The sequence below is a fragment of the Aulonocara sp. 'chitande type north' Nkhata Bay genome, linkage group LG11 (assembly GCF_057382095.1).
Source record: "Aulonocara sp. 'chitande type north' Nkhata Bay isolate Kocher_YH1m ecotype deep benthic linkage group LG11, A_spYH_male_GT1.1, whole genome shotgun sequence".
NCBI classification, from domain to species: domain Eukaryota; kingdom Metazoa; phylum Chordata; class Actinopteri; order Cichliformes; family Cichlidae; genus Aulonocara; species Aulonocara sp. 'chitande type north' Nkhata Bay.
In genome coordinates this window covers 12,778,929-12,800,005 of record NC_141354.1, presented here as the reverse complement: position 1 = coordinate 12,800,005, position 21,077 = coordinate 12,778,929, and the positions used below count along the sequence as shown (strand labels likewise).

The window sequence follows — 21,077 nt, the reverse complement described above, 5'->3', positions numbered from 1 at the left end:
TGTAGTGCTCAACAATAATACATTTCTATAGATGAAGAGCAAATTCTAAAAATCCTGAGTAATGCTGGAGATTAGTGGTTACATTTATTAGCAGAATGGCAGATATTTTGCAGTTTTACTGCAAAAAATAAAACGGTCAAACTGCTTTTCTCTTGCAAGAATTTGCAGCATTTCTGTCGTTGCTTTTTTTTTTAATAGTACACAGCGCATCTTCTAGTTTTTGATTGCTGCCTGCAAGACAACTCAAGCGACTTGAAAATGTCACTTTGGACTCTTGGAAATTGGCTGGTATAAATTTATTTTCACTGTTGCTGTTTAGAGGGAAAAAAGTCAGCGTGCCCCTGTGTTATTTCCATAATGTATTTTTAGTCGCTTTTCCGCCACGTTATTCACAGAACAATAAGTTAACAGTTCATGCAGGACATTCTTGTCAACTTGGATTTGAAAAAAGACTCCCCAAGTCTTCTGAGGGATCACAACAATCTGAGGGAACACACACAGACACACACATGCACACTAAGGTCAACATCTGCTAAACAATCTTCGTCTGCTTGTGATTTGATTATTGTTCATATTATTGAGTAACCAAAACTTAAAAACTGGTCAAATAAGACAAATGAGAGCTTTCCTAATCAGAAAAGTGCATCAGAATGTACATTTCCTTTTTACTGGGTGAAATAAGGCAGACATTATAAAAATGACACTGCAACCAAGTACCATTTGTTATAACATGTTTCGGCAGTTTATTTTCTTTCTATGATAAAAGCCATTTAAGCCAATCAGACCATGACTGGCGAACGATATTGTTTTGTGGTTTATTGCACATTTGACAGACCAGCCCTGTGATCAGAGCAGCATTTGCACCTTGGCCGTAAAGTATCACAAACAAACTGAATCTGACAAGGAAAATTACTTTGACGTTCAGTTTTAATGGGATGGTTTCGGAAACACGTAGAATAAACAGTATTCCATTAATTCTCTCTCTCTCTCGCTCCCCCCCCCCCCCCCCCCCCCCCCCTCCCCTATTTCTTGGGAGGTGGTATTGATGCTGACGTGCAGCGGTAGAGCCCAGCCCCTTCTCTAATCTGAGAGGAAAAAGTCCCGACGCGGAGAAAGAAGCAACAGACTGGATCGGCGCGGTCGCTGCGCGCTCGGGTCAGGTGCGCGCCGGGAGAGCGACTCCAAAACGCGCAGCTGCAAAGCTGATTTAACGCTGCACAAAAACCGAGATCGCTTTGAAATATACACAAATATAATATAGAAAGCTAAGAGGGGGATTTACCGAAGTCTCGACACAAAGACACAGGAGAGCAACAATACTGTCTGCAGGAACGCTGATGGAAACGTACCTGACCATAAACCCTTGCCCAGAAAATTCCGTGCAATGAAGCAGCACAGACCAGCTGCAGGTGCCTTTGCTTACCTTTTAACTTAATCCGAAGAGCAAAGAATAAATAATGAACTTGACAGACTCTGTTTGGCTCTTGGAAGAGCCCTGGAACCTCAGCCGTGTGGAGGAGGAGGAGGACGAGAAACTTTTATTCGGGATCGGCACGGATAATTTCATCACGCTTCTGGTTTTCGGGCTCATCTTTACGCTCGGCGTGCTGGGCAACTCCATGGTGATCACCGTGCTGGCCCGGAGCAAACCGGGAAAACCTCGAAGCACCACCAACATATTCATCCTGAACCTAAGCATAGCAGACCTGTCTTACTTGCTCTTCTGCATCCCTTTCCAGTCCACTATCTACATGATGCCCACTTGGGTGCTCGGTGCGTTTATTTGCAAATTCATCCACTACTTCTTCACTGTTTCTATGCTGGTCAGCATCTTCACCCTATCCGCTATGTCAGTGGACCGATACATTGCCATCGTTCACTCCAGAAAGTCGTCCTCTATTCGGGTGGCGAAGCACGCTCTTATTGGTGTGGTGGTGATTTGGATACTCTCCCTGGCCATGGCTGCGCCTATCATGTATTACCAGAATATTTTTCAGAGAGGGGAAAATCACACCTTTTGCTGGGAAGTGTGGCCGGATCAGAACCAGAAGAAGATCTATGTGGTTTGCACGTTTATCTTTGGTTATGTGCTGCCTCTGCTGCTCATTTCTTTCTGTTATGCAAAGGTAAGAAAAGGCTGTTCACACAGGTCAGTGATATAATTAGAGGAATTACTGCTAAAGAAATGTACATTTGACTTCTGTATCCCTTGTTTACAGGTGTTAAATCACTTGCACAAAAAACTAAGAAATATGTCCAAAAAGTCAGAGGCATCAAAGAAAAAGGTACGTATCATAGCGATGTGTTGGGTGGTTGGGGAATAGCCATTATAGTATAGCCATTGATAGTTTATGCATTCATTTTTTTGAATAAAGAATAAGAATTCACTCAAGTATTTGGCCGACCACAGTCCAGCACCTATAATTTGGTGCAGGAATAGCCATACACCAAATCATTACCTCCGACTCTCCCTTGTAGCCAGAATAATAAATATAAATGCAATATTGTGTACGTGTACTATTAACTGGTGCACTTGAGCTTGATGGCCAAAAGGTAATGCACAATCAAGCTGCCATCTAGACTATCATACTCTTTGGAGGTCATTTGACTTTCCTGAGAGTAGCTATCTGCAGTCGCCTACTTGATTACCGATACGTCTGTCTGTTATATGTCACAGCATCTGATAACTGCTTACAATGTTACAAAGCCAGGAGTACAGACTCCCGGTCAGTTGGGGAGATGGACCGATGAGGATTTACATGTGCTTTCGTGCGTACTTCTCTAGAAACATGCTTTTATGACCTGAAACCTAAACAACTGTGGAAAGTGAATCGGGAATTTCTGATGTTCTGATGATTTATTGTGTTTGCTATGCGGGGAGTCCTGGAAGAGATTGTCACACCAATAACTTTGTGATAAATGGTCGTCCAACAAATCATTAAACCCTGTAATACATAAATTACGTTTGCAGGTACTGAGAGACTAAAATGAATGTCAGAAGAGAGCACTTTTACACACTTTCAGAGGGAATCAGCAGCTGCAGTGAGGAAAAATACAAGCCGGTGTAAAACTGACAAAGATGAGAATTTTATACTGAAAACTGGATCATGTGTATGCACTTTTGATGAATATGCATGTTTTGTGTTTCCTTGGCAGTATCTCTCTGATTAGTCCAGTGTGTCTTAGGAGAAGTGTTTAGTAATACCTACAGTCCTTATAGGTCAGAGGTGTCGAACTCCAGGCCTCGAGGGCCGATGTCACGCAGGTTTCAGATGAGTCCTTGATCCAACACAGCTTATTTAAATGGCTAAATGACCTCCTCAACATGTCTTGAAGTTCTCCAGACGCCTGGTAATGAACTAATCATTTGATTCAGGTGTGCTGACCCAAGGTGATATCTAAAACCTGCAGGACACCGGCCCTTGAGGCCTGGAGTTCGACACCCCTGTTCTAGGTTATTACTTTATTACTTTTATTTCTATCATTTAATCTACAAACAGGTTAGAGGGATTTAAGCTACTTACACTTCTTTGTCTTTCCTCTTATGGTGTGAAATGGCAGACACTAAATGAAACACACTTTCAAGAGGAAACTATTTTTGGACTGACACATGTTCTGGCACAAGCACAACAGTGAATCAAACCCCTGGTTGATTTCTCAGCAGCCTGACTCAGAGACTAACTTGGCTGGTACCAGTAACTTAACCACAGTGGCTTGGTCATATTATATGAAGAATAGTCTGGGCTGCAGCTTGGAGTGCTGGGAAATATGCTTTACAGCTTTCTTGATTTAATTAAAAAAATCTCTTATCAGTCCTTTAAAAATACAGCGAGGAGGTGGCTTAGCTTATCTCAACATACAGTAAATACTGGAAGCTGCTATTACCCGCGTACAGTGCTAATGAACTTCTTTCCTGTCGTAACAGTATAAACTGGGCTATGAATTAAAACTATGGGGGCTTTGCAGACATTTTCCCACAGATTTATTGAAAACATAATTCATATAACAAAGTAGCACATACTGTTGGGTCTATACTTTGTTAGACAAATAAACCACAGTGGATTTTAATTCAAACAGATATGATTGAAGTGCAGACTTTAAGCTTTAATTCAAGAAGCTTTGTAAAAATGATAATTTACTGGTTAAGGAATTACAGCAATTTATATACACAGTGTCCCATTTTCAGAGGCTCTAAAGTATTTGGACAATTGACTGAGAAGGCAAGTAGCGTTACCTTGTTTTTCATGAAAAAAGAAGCAGACACATTATCTGGATGGAGGGATGGACAATATCTGAAGTTAATTCAAAGTGTTGAATTTATAGTTGATAGCTTTTCACTGTATTTTTAATATGAGACCTAAGGCGGTGTCAGATGTTTGGCAAGGGAGGCCAAAAAACAAAACAAACCTCTCAGAGAGATAGCATAAAACTTGAAGAGAGGCCAAAACAATAATCTGGTTCATTTTTCAAAAGAATGAATGAACTGGCCAGCTCAGCAACACTGTAAGAACAGAAGATAACTAAAGTTCATGATGACAAAGATAAACCACTTTGCAAAATCTAACCAATTAAAGAACACTCTCAAAGAGTTCGGTACGCCTTCATGAATGCAAGAACAGAAGATTTACCACTGGCTACGCTAGCAGCAGTTTAGACTTTGCCAGAAAACATCTACAAGAGTCTGCAGAGTTCAGAGAAATCTTTGGGGAGATGAAACGAAGATGAACTTGTACCAGGATAACCTCAAGTGAGCAGTATGGAGAATGAAAGAAGCAGCTCATGATGTGAAGCATACAGCACTATCTGTAAAAACTTGGAGGAGACAACTTATGGTTGTCAGTAGAAATGTATCACTGGTGTTTATTGATGACATGATAGAAGTAGGAGGATGAATTATGAAGAAAACTCTCTGGTCAGATTCAGCAAAATGCTGCAAAAACAATCAGACAGTGCATCAAAGTGCAAATGGTTTTATAAGCGAAAGCTGCAAAGCAATCCAAGTTTCTAAAGTCCCAGACATGGAATGTTCTTCAAATGCCAACGGAGTCACCTGAGCTCGACCAAGTTGAGCAGCGTTTTGTGTTCATAAATGCAAGACTGAATACAAAACGACCCACAAACAAGCAGCAACGGAAGGTGGTTGAAATCAATGTAAAGCATCTCAAAGGAGGAAGACATGATGTCCATGAGTTCAAGACTTCAGGCAGTCACTGCAATTCTTATTCTATTTAAAACAGTCCTCAGTTCATGCAAACCCTCTGGGGTCAAGTTAAACCTCTTGAATTAAAGTCCAAGGAGCTTGAAAAAGACAGCGACTGGACTTATTATAGTTTTTCGAAGATGCCTCACCTCTCATCCACGAGGCTTCTTCTTTTCAAGGGCCTAGACTACCATGACTTTGATGACTGGGAACATACACAGACTCTTGAATTAAAGCTGTGGGTTTGTACTTCAATCACATATTAACTATGGTGGTTTACAGAGGCAAAACTAAAAAAAAATGCATCTTTGTCCAGTAAATTATGGACCTGACTGTTTTGTCCAAAAAACACCAAATTTCTCAGGCTCACAATTACAACTTGAAAGCTGACCTGAAGGTTTAATCTGCGATAAGATGATGTTATGTAAGAGCAGACCATTTCAGGACATCCTGTTGTCTCCATCTTACTGCCTGTCAAAAATAATCCCACAAATAACACCCCAATAAAATGAATCGGTGAACTTAGCTGTTCCCCACTTTTTCTGGGTTGTAGGCTATAACTGAGAGGTATCAGAGTCCTATCAGTTTACTGTACATGAATGAAAATCTGCATATTTTTCAAAATGCTGATTAAATCCATTACGTCTAAAACATATCAAATCCTGATGAGCCAGATGAGCAAAAATCCGACTGACATTCTGGTTCTAATCTTCTTTTTCATACTATTAGCACACAGACATATTATCAAGGGTTTCCCTCCATAAAAGATGAAAATCAACAGGTAAAAAGAATAAATTGCATCTGGTGAAAGCAAAGGGAATTTGTGCAGAAATGGGTTTAACTTAGGTCTCAGCTGCTCTCTGTCAGGCTGGTGAAATATATTGTTAAAAGCAGCTGGGAAGACCAAGGTTGCTCCCATGGCTGTTGTGAAACACAACCAATGTTCTTATCGACTTCAGCCTCACAGAGGAGGAATCACACAGCCTTCAAAAGTCACAACACAACACACTGTCAACACACAAATCTAGGAAACCATAGGGAATACGAACCTTTCTTTTCTGCAAGGTCTTTGCAAGGAGTTGATTTTTTATATATGTGTCACATATATGCTACAAATCCTTTCTGATTATATGTGTCTGGATTTTTTTCTCTGTTTTAAATCTGAGGTTGAGGAGCCATGCAGTAAGCAGTGTTAAATCTTAGGAGCTTAAGTCTGTTATGCAGATGGAAAACACAGATGGTTATAGATAATTACAAAAATAAATGTTTGGCCAAGTCATTCTGAAATTATTTAAGAATGTGTGTAGGCTGTAATATGCATATCTGAAGCCTGGGAGACTGAATGAATTGACTGACACCCAACAGCATGCAGTAATTTCCCAGTGACTTCGGGAGTAATGAGAACAATGTTGAATGAACATTTAAAAAGAGCTGCAGAAAACTGTAAATCCAAATGATATTTTTTGATTACTAGTGATGATTAGTTGTGGAAATATCAAAAATGTAGCACAAACTTGCCAAATGATAATTTCCCAACATGATAACAGTTTTTCTTGTGTTTCTCTTTGAAGAAAAGTCATCTTGGTGTCCATTTTTGACTTTAAAAACTCGAAAGAATCACCTTTGGGTTGTTAGGTAAATCAGTTCTTGAGTGATGAGCTAAAAGTTTATGACAGAAGGTGTTTCTGCTGCAGTCGTTTACAATAACCTAACGACTGCCTCTCTGTGGGTTTAGGGGAAGATGTGAATGTTTTATGGACACCATTCAAACAAAACCCTGCTTTTACTGTAATACTGCGCTAAAACTGTGAGAACCTGTTCATAGTCACCGTGTCTTTGTGTCTATGTGTGTAGTTGTGTTGGGGTCAGAAAGATTTCTCTGGCCAGTGCTAACTTGTATCAAGACAAAAATGTTTACCTACAGTGGGGCAAAAAAGTATTTAGTCAGCCACCGATTGTGCAAGTTCCCCCACTTAAAATGATGACAGAGGTCAGTAATTTGCACCAGAGGTACACTTCAACTGTGAGAGACAGAATGTGAAAAAAAAATCCATGAATCCACATGGTAGGATTTGTAAAGAATTTATTCGTAAATCAGGGTGGAAAATAAGTATTTGGTCAATAACAAAAATACAACTCAATACTTTGTAACATAACCTTTGTTGGCAATAACAGAGGTCAAACGTTTACTATAGGTCTTTACCAGGTTTGCACACACAGTAGCTGGTATTTTGGCCCATTCCTCCATGCAGATCTTCTCGAGAGCAGTGATGTTTTGGGGCTGTCGCCGAGCAACACGGACTTTCAACTCCCGCCACAGATTTTCTATGGGGTTGAGGTCTGGAGACTGGCTAGGCCACTCCAGGACTTTCAAATGCTTCTTACGGAGCCACTCCTTTGTTGCCCGGGCGGTGTGTTTTGGATCATTGTCATGTTGGAAGACCCAGCCTCGTTTCATCTTCAAAGTTCTCACTGATGGAAGGAGGTTCTGGCTCAAAATCTCACGATACATGGCCCCATTCATTCTGTCCTTAACACGGATCAGTCGTCCTGTCCCCTTGGCAGAAAAACAGCCCCATAGCATGATGTTTCCACCCCCATGCTTCACAGTAGGTATGGTGTTCTTGGGATGCAACTCAGTATTCTTCTTCCTCCAAACACGACGAGTTGAGTTTATACCAAAAAGTTCTACTTTGGTTTCATCTGACCACATGACATTCTCCCGATCCTCTGCTGTATCATCCATGTGCTCTCTGGCAAACTTCAGACGGGCCTGGACATGCACTGGCTTCAGCAGCGGAACACGTCTGGCACTGCGGGATTTGATTCCCTGCCGTTGTAGTGTGTTACTGATGGTGACCTTTGTTACTTTGGTCCCAGCTCTCTGCAGGTCATTCACCAGGTCCCCCCGTGTGGTTCTGGGATCTTTGCTCACCGTTCTCATGATCATTTTGACCCCATGGGATGAGATCTTGCGTGGAGCCCCAGATCGAGGGAGATTATCAGTGGTCTTGTATGTCTTCCATTTTCTGATGATTGCTCCCACAGTTGATTTTTTCACACCAAGCTGCTTGCCTATTGTAGATTCACTCTTCCCAGTCTGGTGCAGGTCTACAATACTTTTCCTGGTGTCCTTCGAAAGCTCTTTGGTCTTGGCCATGGCGGAGTTTGGAGTCTGACTGTTTGAGGCTGTGGACAGGTGTCTTTTATACAGATGATGAGTTCAAACAGGTGCCATTCATACAGGTAACGAGTGGGGGACAGAAAAGCTTCTTACAGAAGACGTTACAGGTCTGTGAGAGCCAGAGATTTTCCTTGTTTGAGGTGACCAAATACTTATTTTCCACCCTGATTTACGAATAAATTCTTTACAAATCCTACCATGTGAATTCATGGATTTTTTTTTCACATTCTGTCTCTCACAGTTGAAGTGTACCTCTGGTGCAAATTACTGACCTCTGTCATCATTTTAGGTGGGGGAACTTGCACAATCGGTGGCTGACTAAATACTTTTTTGCCCCACTGTATCATGTGACTGGTAAAATATTTTTTTAAAACTATATTTATTGTAATTTATCAATGCAGTACTGTATTTTGTTACAGTTAAATAAGGATCGCAGGGCATTTCATCAGACCGCACAAATATTAGCCATATAAAATAGCATTATACTCTAAAGTCGCTCATGTGAACATGTTGCCTATACACACAGCACTGAACAGTATCTGGAGTCAGGTTAGTGGCTGGAATGTTTGACTCCATCACTATGCTCAGAAGTTCCTAACAGTGATTCTAACGATGCACACAGCAGCGTTCTTTTAGCGCCCGTGAATACTGCTGCCTGCTGCTATTACCAACCAAAAGACATATCCACCGTGATATCACCATTTGGTTTAAAACTCTGCATTTGGCAGTCATGTTAGCTTTTTTTTTGATCAAAAGCACCACATTTAGATGAGAGTATGAACTGTTGCTTTAATAGCAAACACGTTAGTTTGGATAGCAAGCTAAACTCTATGCTAGCAACACATTTTTGCTAAGTAATACACACACAGCACACATTTCCACACAGCAAGCCATAATTACTCAGATAATCCATTAAAAATTCTACAAACGTTCACCCCACTCAGAGTTGTCTTTTTTAATAGGCTGTAATCATACTTTTTAATGCTGTAAAGTTGAGCATTTCAAAACAGGAGTCTGTGGCGAAAGACTTGCTTTTTGGAGTCAAGTGGCACCGAGCTGAACTTCAGTTTTTGGCACTTCTTCATTGGTGTCATTTTTCTGCTTTACAGATTGTGCCTTTTTAGACTGAACCAAACAGCAATGCTGAAATCTACAACACCAAAACAATTAGGTTACCATCGAGACCTTACAGTCAGCTGATTTAGCAACTTTCTGGCATTTTTTGTGCTTGCCATAAAAATGTTTTTTAAAACCTTGTAGGTTGCATAGTTGTCATACAAGGAAATGACATATTAGGCTTTTCATTTTTCATAACAGTAAAAATACTGCATCTCAGAATGCTCTCCAATGAGGTGAAAATCTGTGCACTCATATTCATTTAGTTGAGAATATTTTCACTTTACACTTAACATCAGCTCTGTTACTTCTGACAGCTACTTGCTCAGATGGTTGGCTAAATATTATTTCTAACTTATACCCATCAAAACTTGGAAAGCTGAATTCCTGATTCAGGATTTTCAATATTTCCGTTATCTTTGATGAGAAGTAATTAGCCCTGCAATAAATCTTCTTACTACCTCAGCAAATCAAGGAGCATGTAATTAGTTTTTCTTCCTTTTTTTTTGTTTGTAGGAAGAATAACATCGTTTAATTTCTTCTTCTTGGATATTATGTAAATTTAATAATAATAATAATGGATTGCATTTATATAGCGCTTTTCGGGACCCCTCAAAGCGCTTTACAATACCACTATTCATTCACTCTCACATTCATACACTGGTGGAGGCAAGCTACAGTTGTAGCCACAGCTGCCCTGGGGCAGACTGACAGAAGCGAGGCTGCCATATCGCGCCATCAGCCCCTCTGGCCATCACCAGTAGGCGGCAGGTGAAGTGTCTTGCCCAAGGACACAACGACCGAGACTGTCCGAGCCGGGGCTTGAACCGGCAATCTTCCGATTACAATTTGATTTATGATAACTGTCACATCATTTTACAGGTTTTGTAAGTAGCTACAGAAATGAGTTTATGACACAGACTGTGGATGAAATGCCACCAGTGACTCATTAAGTGTCGGGTGAAAAGGCATTTACAGTACGTCTGCTTTTTCAAGGTTTTTAGGCCGTACTTGAAAATATTTAAACAGCTGTCTAAGGTCAGATCTGCTGTTTTTGTTCATACCAGTTCTTTGTTAACTTCATCCACTGCTCACGCACTATTTGCCTTGGGCACTGTGCTTAAGTTGATTGTTTTCTAATTGATAAATATGTTCAAAACTCTCTTAACTTTTTTGGGGGAAAACAGCTGTAATACAGAAGAACAGAACAGTCAACACAGCTGTCATGAGATTTAAGAATTAAACAAGTATGCCACATTGCCATGCTACTGAGTAAACCTAACAAAAATAACACGTAGCATTTGCAAATAGGAATCACCCAAATGTGCATGTAGAGATGTTAAAAGTCACTTATGTAATGTTGATTAATTAAAGTCTGTGGTATGGGATCATAATATTATCAGTGCAAAGTTCTCAGTATTTACTGTTAAACTCTAAAATGATTAAATGTAAATGGGGGTATGAGAAGGTTTATTGATGTGTGATGAGCTCCTCGATCCTCAGGCCAAAGAAAAATGGCATATCAACAAAGAATATTAATCCATTATCTTCTGAGTTGTTGGACATTAGTCATCCAAAGTCTCCTGAAGCGCACTTTAGTTTGGCTTGAAGCCAGAGCCTGCTTACTCTCTCTCTCTTTCACTTGCTGTCAATGGACTGTCTGACAGATCTCTCCACACACTCCCATTGCTGATGCAGAGATAAGAATGCAGTGATGTGCATACTGCTGCCAAAATCTAAGATATTGGTTAGCAAAAATAACTCATAATGTTTCTCAAGCAATGCATACTTAAAAATGAGCATGGTCTCAAAGACTTCTACTGGAGGGCAGGAACTTGATTATAGGATGTTAATGATCTCACACAATTTTTACAATGCAGATTGGTCCCAAACATGCCACTATCTCATCAATGACTTTCCAAGCTTTATTCTTCTATCGTAAACAAGACTTCAAGCTTAAATAGAATATTAAATTCTGTATTTGTTATCCTTGTAGATACTGACAAAATCTTACCTTTTTCCCTTTCCTTTGTGGATCCCAGACTGCTCAGACGGTGCTTGTGGTGGTGGTGGTGTTCTGCCTGTCGTGGCTCCCTCATCATGTAGTTCACCTCTGGGTGGAGTTTGGGACCTTCCCGCTAAACCAAGCCTCCTTTGTATTGCGGGTGGCTGCACACTGCCTGGCGTACAGCAATTCATCAGTCAACCCGGTCATCTACGCCTTCCTGTCGGAGAACTTCAGAAAGGCCTATAAGCAGGTGTTTAAATGCCAGATTAGAACCAGTGACTCCCCGCTCAATGACATCAAGGACATTCGTAGCAAAGTGGATACGCCGCCCTCAACTAACTGCACAAATGTTTGACTTTTTCTTTTTCTGTCGCATGGATATCGCGAAAGCTGTAATATTCCACATAAGCGCTGTTAATTTCACCTGGACTAGAGGGGATAAGGCACCAGTGACTGCAGGACACGATTACTGCCTCTTTGATCCGGCTGTGATTGCTACTGTACATGTCATCACTAATGGAAAAAAAAAACCTGTCTGAAACTGAGAAAAAGTCATCCTTCTTCGACAGTGACCTCTCTTAAACTGTAGAAAGTGAGTTTATTCAAATCAATGAATTTAAAACTCTGCATGAGGAAAAGAAAAACAAGATTGGTGCAGGTCCAATAAGTGGAAATTTTTCATAAAAAGTAAGAGTTGTATTAAAAGAAGCAACACATATATACCTGTAATACAGTCTGTTTAAATAAATAAATAAATACTTGTATGATTTTGCAGGATTTGGATTATTCAATGAAGAAGTAGTAAAGGATCACAAAATTCATGCATCTGATCCAGTGGTTGTTTTGCCATCTTTGTTTCTTTAGTGATGAAAGAGGTATAGGATAACATGCTAGCTGAGCTAGCTTGAATGAGCTCCTCTTAGCTAGCTGTTTCTAAAACAGGTGGCTCCTAGCTACATCCAAAACTGTTTCTACAAATTACATGTCATAAACTAGACACATTTAAGCCCAGTTTACGTGTTGCTAACTACTTTTAGCTTGGTATGCTAATGTTAACCCTGAAAACCTGGACAGTGAAAGCAAACAATGGTTTTCCGAAGACAGGAGTGTGATTATGGCGCAATAACTCTAAAAAGCTACTCTTTTGTTTCATAAAAAGGGTCTAGGATATGAAGGTCTTTAATAGTCCTAATGTGCTTGTGAATTCTAGTTAAATTAGTACCAAAAAGGCCCTTTTTAAAAAAGATTAGCAAGCATGACTCACTAATATCATGGAAACATACAATTTTGTTTCAAGTTAAGTTGAATGAAAGTTGGCTAATATTTAACTCTGTAGTGGATAACTTTTCTTTATTTTGTCTGTTGTTACAGACACCAGATTGAGAATTAAAACCAGTGCCAAAACTAGTTTACCAGGAAACTATAGGTGCCCATAGACTAAATCAACATTGTCTTAATTTATTTGGCAATGACTTGATTGTAATCCCCGTAGTCCATTTTTAGGGTTTAAGAGCCTGTTTTGATTTGATTGAACTATCAAACATGCTTTATAATCATCTTAAAGCAAATTTCATATGACCACAGACAATATTTTTGTGTAATAGACCTCTGGAGTTTGTGGTCAGTATCACAGCCATCTGTTTGGCAAATAGTCTGCTGTACCTCCCATTGAGGAAAAAATATGAAAGACTGGAACTAAAAGATTTTTTTAATTGTTTTTCTACATATTGAAATTGTAATCATCACTGTGTGTGTTTTGGGGTTGTTAAATAAGGTACATCTTAACTGCACTCATGACAAGGATCATATACATGAGTATTAAATGAGTAACATTTTTCAAGTAAGCTGTCCATCCCTGCTGATGGTCCTTCACCGTAGATTAAAAATAAAAGACCTACTATTTAAGTTGCACTCTGCTTGAGAAACAATGTATTTTATTATTACATTTGGTTGTAAATACTAAAAGCTAAAGCTTATATTCACATATGTCTTTGGAAATCTTGCTGTACTTGCTTATGATGCTACGTAAACAGTTTTCAGATTGTGTTGTGCTGTATCAATCAGCCTGGCTGTTGAATGTACCGATGCTTGTTGTACTTTTCCTGGTAGCCATCTTTGTAACCAAGAAAACAACAGAACAATGGAAATGAAGAATTTTAATGTTGTACAATATATGTGATGTGCCAAATCACCGTATAGTAGCTTTATCTCAGTGCAACAAAATAATTTAAAGTACACAAGATGAGAGCTTTAAATACAGTACTGCTCGGTATTCTCTGTAACCACAAATACTCTGCTTAAGATTTTAGTCCACAGCACCATCTTTCTCCTGAGAACAGCAAATACCGGTAATCAGGGTCATCCGAGTCTTGCCCTCGCTCTCATTGAGGCTCTTAGATGTGAGAGTCGAGGCTTTTTCTGACAGAGATGCAGTTGATGACTTTGCTCACTGTATTGCTGACTGCACAGATAATTATACCCACAAAGGACTCAGGATTCTTTCTTTCTTTCTTTCTTTCTTTCTTTCTTTCTTTCTTTCTTTCTTTCTTTCTTTCTTTCTTTCTTTTTAAATAGGACGTGCTTGGAAACCACATCCTGATGGTGTAGGGAACATAGCTACTGATTTCCGTAAAAAGAGTTAATGAACAACATTTTTCTTTTTAATCAAGAATGTATTTTCAGTTTGATATCACTTTTTATTGCAGTCCCCAAATTACAGTATAACTGTTTTAGTAATTATAGACTACTGATCAATATTAATCATATGTTTAGGCATATCTAAGTACAGGAGAAGAAGATCAGAGGATACAGACTAAGTGGTTCCAGCTTTTATTCTGCTTTATTTGTGTACTTTTTATTATTACTGCTAACGCTGTGAGCTCTTTTAATTTCTAGGCTCTATGAGAATTTTATCCCTGCGTTCCCTTTGGTATTTACTGTTTCATGAGTACAATGAATATACTGTAACTGTAATGTGACGGCTATTTTCTTACATGTTTTATTTTCATTTTGAAATGTAGATTTATGGATTAAACTTTCTTTCTTTTTTTTTTCTTCAAAATTCATCTACTCCATGCTCAGTAAAATGTTTTTTCTCATAAATAAAAATGGAATTAAAAACAGTATGGTAAAACCAAATGTATGCACATACCATTTTGTGAGTAAATGCAATAAATGTAATTCTTTCTAACTGTAAGTTTCTGGAGAGACACACATTTGTACAACTTTTAGTGCATTTTGTTTAGTGTGGCTTGCTTTTTGACTCTGATTCCTGTATTAAAACAGCTGTGATATAAAATCAAAATCTGACAAAACAATTATATAACTCTCTTTTAAGTATATTGATATCTGGATTGTATTATGAAATATATTCAGGCTTTTGATTGTGTCTTATGCAGTGCTGCTTGTATTATAGTCACATTAAACTCTGGCATTTCCTCGGTGGAGTTGTCTTATTCCATAAACAACACTTGCTCACATACATGAAATTTCACTGTGTTTATTCAAAAAGCGAATTCTTATGTCACACTGAGGCTTTATTTATAAAAGTAGCATTTTCTTAAGCCTCATTTATACCCCAAACCAACTCTCACCTTCTTGATTATCACTGTGTATAACTCAAAGTGCCAAAAGAATGAAACCATGGAGCAGACCCACACCAGTTCAGATCCCTCCAGTTTGTTTTTTTAGATTACACAGTATAGAGAGTCCTGGCATCAAATCCACCCAGTGAACCCAATGACCGGTTTCTTTGCAATGATGTTTTCTATTGTAAATATGTAGCTTTTTCAAAGCAGTTCTATGTACAAAGATGCCAAATATCAATATAAAAACAGTAATTTAATCCCCTTTGAAACACCAAGTATATCCACAGGTGTGCAGCTGAAATAAAAATCACCCAAAGGACATTTTTTTATTGCTTTGAAAATCAGTACAAATAAGAGAAACGGCTCCTCTTAGCTTTAATGAAATTGCTAAGCCTAACAGTAAACAGAAGCAAACTGGGAATTTGATTTTCCTTTCTATGAGGTTGGATTGCTGAGGGTTCTGACAAATGGCAATTTTTGTTATCCCACCACTTTGGATCATCATGTGACCAATATCTTCAATGATCCCTTCACATTCTAGCATCAAGGCGAACATTTTGTGAAGTGACACTCATTATAATAAAGGTTATTAATCAAAAAATATCTGTGATAGTTTTTGTAGATCAAATAGCAGTGAAACGAGTGATATTGCCATCAACTTTCAGTTTCCCTTCGCATAAATTGTCTATTCAAAGTGTACAGAAAATAAACCCCACTCAGACTAATAAGTATCATGTTTGTGCAAGAAATCTCCTACCAGACATTTGACAGGTATGAGTTTACTCAGTTAATGCGTCTTCTTTTACAATATGGCAAAATCACAACACTTCCTCACCAGTGAGGTGGAAATATAGTTGAGTAAACTGCAAGCCCTGATTGTTGCTAGGTGCCCCCTGCAATCCACTTCTTTTTCACAGATGAGTTTGCATGTTTTGTAGTTGGCTGTTTCTAAGTATCTTAAATCCTAACTTCCAACTCAAGTGCATTGAGCCACTGTCTAGTTTTCCTGCCTTGGCTGCCAAATTGACACCAGTTGTTGCCTAAGTGTCTGTGAAGGTTCTCAGTCATCCAGGTCATCGTAGTCAAAGGAGCTTGCAAAGAAAAGCGTCTGGACTTCTTTAAGTTGCTTGAAGACGTTTCACCTCTCATCCGAGAAGCTTCTTCAGTTCTAAGGTCAAATGGTGGAGAGTCCCAGATATAAACCTAGTGGGAGTAACCCCCCACAGAGGGACAAAAGGACCCCCTGATGATCCTCTAATCGCCTGAGCCAAGGTGTGAAACTGGGTGTGGGTTCCAATCAGCCAGAGTTTCGGGTGAGCTCATTGTGAAACCTGGCCCCACCTTATCATGCGAATTCCTGAAATCAGATGGCCCAGGATGTGAGTGGGCGTTAAGGCGTCTGGGGAGGGATCTCAAAACTGGATTATAGATGGCAGAGAGTTGGTGTCGTAAACCCCCGCCTCTGTTCAAAGATGGTCGCTCACAGTGGACATAGATGGCTTCTTTCACTCCTCTTTCAAACCATCTGTCCTCTCTGTCCAAAATGTGAACATTGGCATCCTCGAAAGAGTGTCCTTTATCCTTAAGATGCAGATGGACTGCTGAGTCTTGTCCTGTGGAGGTGGCTCTTCTGTGTTGTGCCATGCGCTTGTGAAGTGGCTGTTTGGTCTCTCCAATGTAGAGGTCTGAGCATTCCTCATGGGAATGCTGAATGGGAAGCAGGTGCATGGTAAAGCTGAAGATCAGCCTTTACGGGCGTTAATAAGGAGGGGACAAAGCCAGGTGACTGGATCTGGAAGCAAATCTGAGGGCATCTGGTAGATAAATGGAGAATAGAAGGATGGAGGCTGGAGTTAAGAGCAGTGAGAGAAGAACCAAGACAGTTTAATATGCTGTCATTGGCAAACTGGTTGTTTTCGTTAGTCACCAGTAGCACTCCCAAATCTCTGATGAAAGCTCTGAGCTCTCGAGTTACTTTACAATTAACTCGGGTGCCAAGAAAAAGCAAAATGTAATATCTCAACCTTTGCTGTCTTAATTTTAAAATCTTTTAAGAAAAGTCTTACAAAGATCTTCTCTAGAGGCTAATGAACATTTTATTCCATAGAGGTGAACTTTCAGCTATAATGTCAAGGTAAAAGAAGATAATGTAACAGAGGCAAAAAGAGGCAGAGCCCCACACACACACACACACACACACACACACACACACACACACACACACACACACACACACACACACACACACACACACACACACACACACACAAATAAACTAATAAATTCATGTCCTTTTATGTAAATCTCAGCTCAAACATTCACAAGGAAAGCTTTCTTTTTTCTGCGTGATTTAAACACCGAGATGACAAAATCACTTTGTTGTGTGGTGTTTTGTTGGCACTAGACAAACTCTGAAATGTTTAATGTAAAGCACAAATTGTCAGAGTAACTGCTACTCCTGATTAAATATGCTGTCATGGAGAAAATAACTTGCTTACCAATTTATTCTCACACAGCAACACATTTTTACTCGTGGTTTAAATGTCTGTCTGACGATGATGTGGGTGTCTTGTCTCGGTGTAAGGCTGTCCTGAGTCACAGGGTGTAGTATGGTGAATGACTCCTCTTGCTCTTCCTTTGACTCATTCTTTCATTGTCTGTTTATGGACTCACCTGCACAGAGATGTGCACCTTAACGGAAGTAGCCGCTGCTGCCGGCCCCTGAGTTTACATGTGTGCTTATTGTCCAATATCGTTAATACATGCGCATGAATGCAACAGACGTCAGCGCCATTTATAAATCATCTTTGCCATTCATGTTTGCCTGCTTGAATGGCGTCTATTCAGGCAGCTGCAGCAACAGAAGAACTACAAACTCTTGTTGATGTCAAAGCGATCGTATTCCTGCCATAAAAGCATCTCTGCCTCTGATGCAAAAGAGTTGGGGTAAAATTGCGTGTGCAGCTTGGGATTAATGAGGTTCCCTTTCTTGAAGGTAAGCTATTATTGCTAATTTTACATCTGGATCCAAATCAAAATCAGCATCAAAGCCACATGTTGCTCCACACGACAAGGGGAAAAGAAACAAAAAAGACACCCTCACTTCATTTGGTAGAAAAACACATCAGTCAGTCAGTCGCTCAAAGATGCTGTTCACTCCATCCGAGCACAGACAGTGCAGCCTCATTTCCTTTGAATTGGCTTTTATCTAACTGACACTGATGGAGAGAGAAATTTGACTTCCAGCTGTGTGGACTGCAGAGAGGATATCAAAAAGTCAGCCAACGAAGAAGGTGTGGATTGCTCTGTTTCTCAATTTCATAGTGAATATGAGCTGCATTTAATCAATTTTTTTGTATTGTATTAGCACTAGAAATAGGTCAGCCCGGCGGCACGGTGACTAGCATTGTTGCCTGGGTTCAAGTTCACCGTCTTGCCGGGACCATTCTGTGTGGAGTTTGCATGCTCTCTCTGGTTACTCTGGCTTCCTCCAAAGCTGTCCAAAAGCACTCAGTGGGACTACGTCAATGCCCATAGATGTGAATGTGTGGGGCAGACTCGTGATCTGTCCAGGGTGTGCACCACATCTGGCTACTTCAGTAGGCACACCTGTTTAGCTGCTCTTTAACACAAATACCTAATCAGTCACATTGCAGCAAGTCAACATATTTAGTCTTATAGACGTGGTCAAGAATGATGTGCTGATGGGCTGCTTCAATCCAGGTTGTCATTACAACCAAAGTATGCAGAAGAGCACCTTTGAACAGTGGCAGAAGACCACACTGAGTTCCGCACTTGTCAGCTATGAAGAGGAAAAATGTTGCCTGGTCAGATGAATGTTAATTTTTGCTGCAACATTCGGGTGATAGGGTCATGTTGGTGTGAACAACATGAAAAGCATGGATCCATCCAGCCTAGTAAAAGTAGTTCAGGTTTCTGCTGGTAGTGTGTAATGGTGTGGGCCATATTTTCTTGGCACACTTTCATGCCCTTAGTACCAACTGAGCATCTTTCAAACACCACAGCGAACCTGAGTATTGTTGCTGACCATGTCCATTCCTTTATGACCACAGTGTACCCATAATCTGATGGCAGCTTCCAGCAGGTTAATGGACCATGTCACAGAGCTCACATCACCTCAAACTGGTTTCTTGAACATTACAATGAGATCACTGTAATCAATCTGAAGACAAAAGGAGTCCAACCCCGTACTAGCAGGGTGTGCTTAATAAAGACAGCGACTGCATCGTATCTGCTGAGAACTCTCTCTCTCTCTTTCTACACTTTTTGTGTTACAGTATCACGGTGTTTGCTGGAAGATGAGCTATGATGACTTTTTGCAGATTAGGTGGATATCACACTGTGAATATTTGTGCTCTTGTAATTATGAGTGATGCATGAGCAGTTGAAACTTGAACAGTGTGCAGCTTGTGTAAACCAGAATCAATTAAAGTAAGTGGTTTCCTTAGTTTAGAATAATAGCTTAATTCAACTGAAAACACAATGCATCTAAGGTCATCCAAATGAGTATCAGCAGTGGCATCCAATATCTACCTTTCTGCATATTTTGCTCTTGACAGTAGTAGAATATCACACATCGAGCGGGATCACCTTTCCTCCTGTGCCGGTGTGCTTTCAGGTCGCTGTGATCGCATAATACACCTGTACTTCAAAAATGGAGTGAAAAAACAATTACAACAGGTACATGTCTGTTCCCAGAAATGCATTAGGGAAACAGCATGGGCTTTCCCAAATGGACTGCATGGGCTGAGTCACTGACACGTAACACCAGAAAAATGCTATGAAGGCGCATGTGACCTATACAGCTTCAGAAGTGAAGAAGAAGAAAGTGAAAAGTAACTGCTAAGCTTTATTTCCGCTCCTGACAGAATTGAGAGTAAACGAGAGAAAACCTTCAAGGTTACGGGGGAATGAACCGCTCAGAACTGAAGGCACTGAAAACACTGGCGATGATTTCAGCTTGATTAGGGAAACAATAGCATTTTTATTTTTGACAAGTTGCCCATTTCAGCCAATTCGATTTTTATAATAGATGCCAGTAAACTGAAAAGTGATTGTTTCCACTTTGTTCAAGGTCATCTTTCAAGTATGTTTTAGACAATTTACAATAGAGAGACTGCTCGTAACACTTGAAAATCATATATGTTGAGGGTCTCTGAGCTGAACACATGGCATCTTTGAATGCCATCTGTACACTCTTGATCCATCAAAGCAAATTGGCCATTGTGTATTCGGGGCAGGCTTTGTGCTCATTGCCACAAAGGCTGAAGAGATCCCTGATGATGGAGTTAATTCCCTCTCCTTCACTCCTCTGCTGAGACATCAGCTATTACAAATCACCCTGAATGGAACACATACTGTATCTGCGGGCAAACAGGCTGGAATAATAAGGTGCTGATAATACCTGAAGCATAATAATGACCACAGACTTCTCTGCAGCACCATTCAATAAAGTTATGTAATAGACTTTTTTTCCTCTCAGTAATACATAATTAATAAGAGATGATGACTTCCCCATAGTCATTACTTTGCTACTAATGCCTCCTAAACTGTGATCTGCAATCATTAAGTGAAAGCTAAATTATAGGTGTTGCGCTTAAAAGAAAAAAAAAAGAGAAAAGAAAGCCTATCAGTGCAATGGTGCCAAGTGTAAAGCCAGAGGTATGCATCTGTTACTTAGTGTCTGTTACTTAGTGTCTGAGATGCTGTAGTTTCTAGGTGCTTCCACTTTACATTAAAAATGAAATATCTACAAGGGAAGGGAAGAATTTTCCCAAACTTGCTGAAACAGTGACATCCAAACCATTCTTTCACAAATGTTTTTAAAGGCAGGTATGGCTAGGTGCTGTGGCAGTGGGAGTGAAAACATCTGAATTCAAAGACTTTTCAGGTCTACATTTTAAGTAATCCATTTAAAAAAAAAAACGGTTTGTGACAAAACATCCGCGAAATGAACGGTTT

General features: G+C 39.8%; 1 protein-coding gene across 1 annotated transcript; it reads left to right on the top strand.

Moving 5' to 3' along the window:
- The first annotated feature begins 1,147 nt into the window (after positions 1-1,147).
- Positions 1,148-14,996, top strand: LOC147318597 (galanin receptor type 1-like). Its single transcript, XM_086310625.1, has 3 exons — positions 1,148-2,126; positions 2,220-2,285; positions 11,543-14,996. Exons 1-3 carry the CDS (start codon positions 1,458-1,460, stop codon positions 11,861-11,863), a joined length of 1,056 nt encoding a protein of 351 aa, XP_086166751.1. The 5' UTR covers positions 1,148-1,457; the 3' UTR covers positions 11,864-14,996.
- The last annotated feature ends 6,081 nt before the right edge of the window (positions 14,997-21,077 follow it).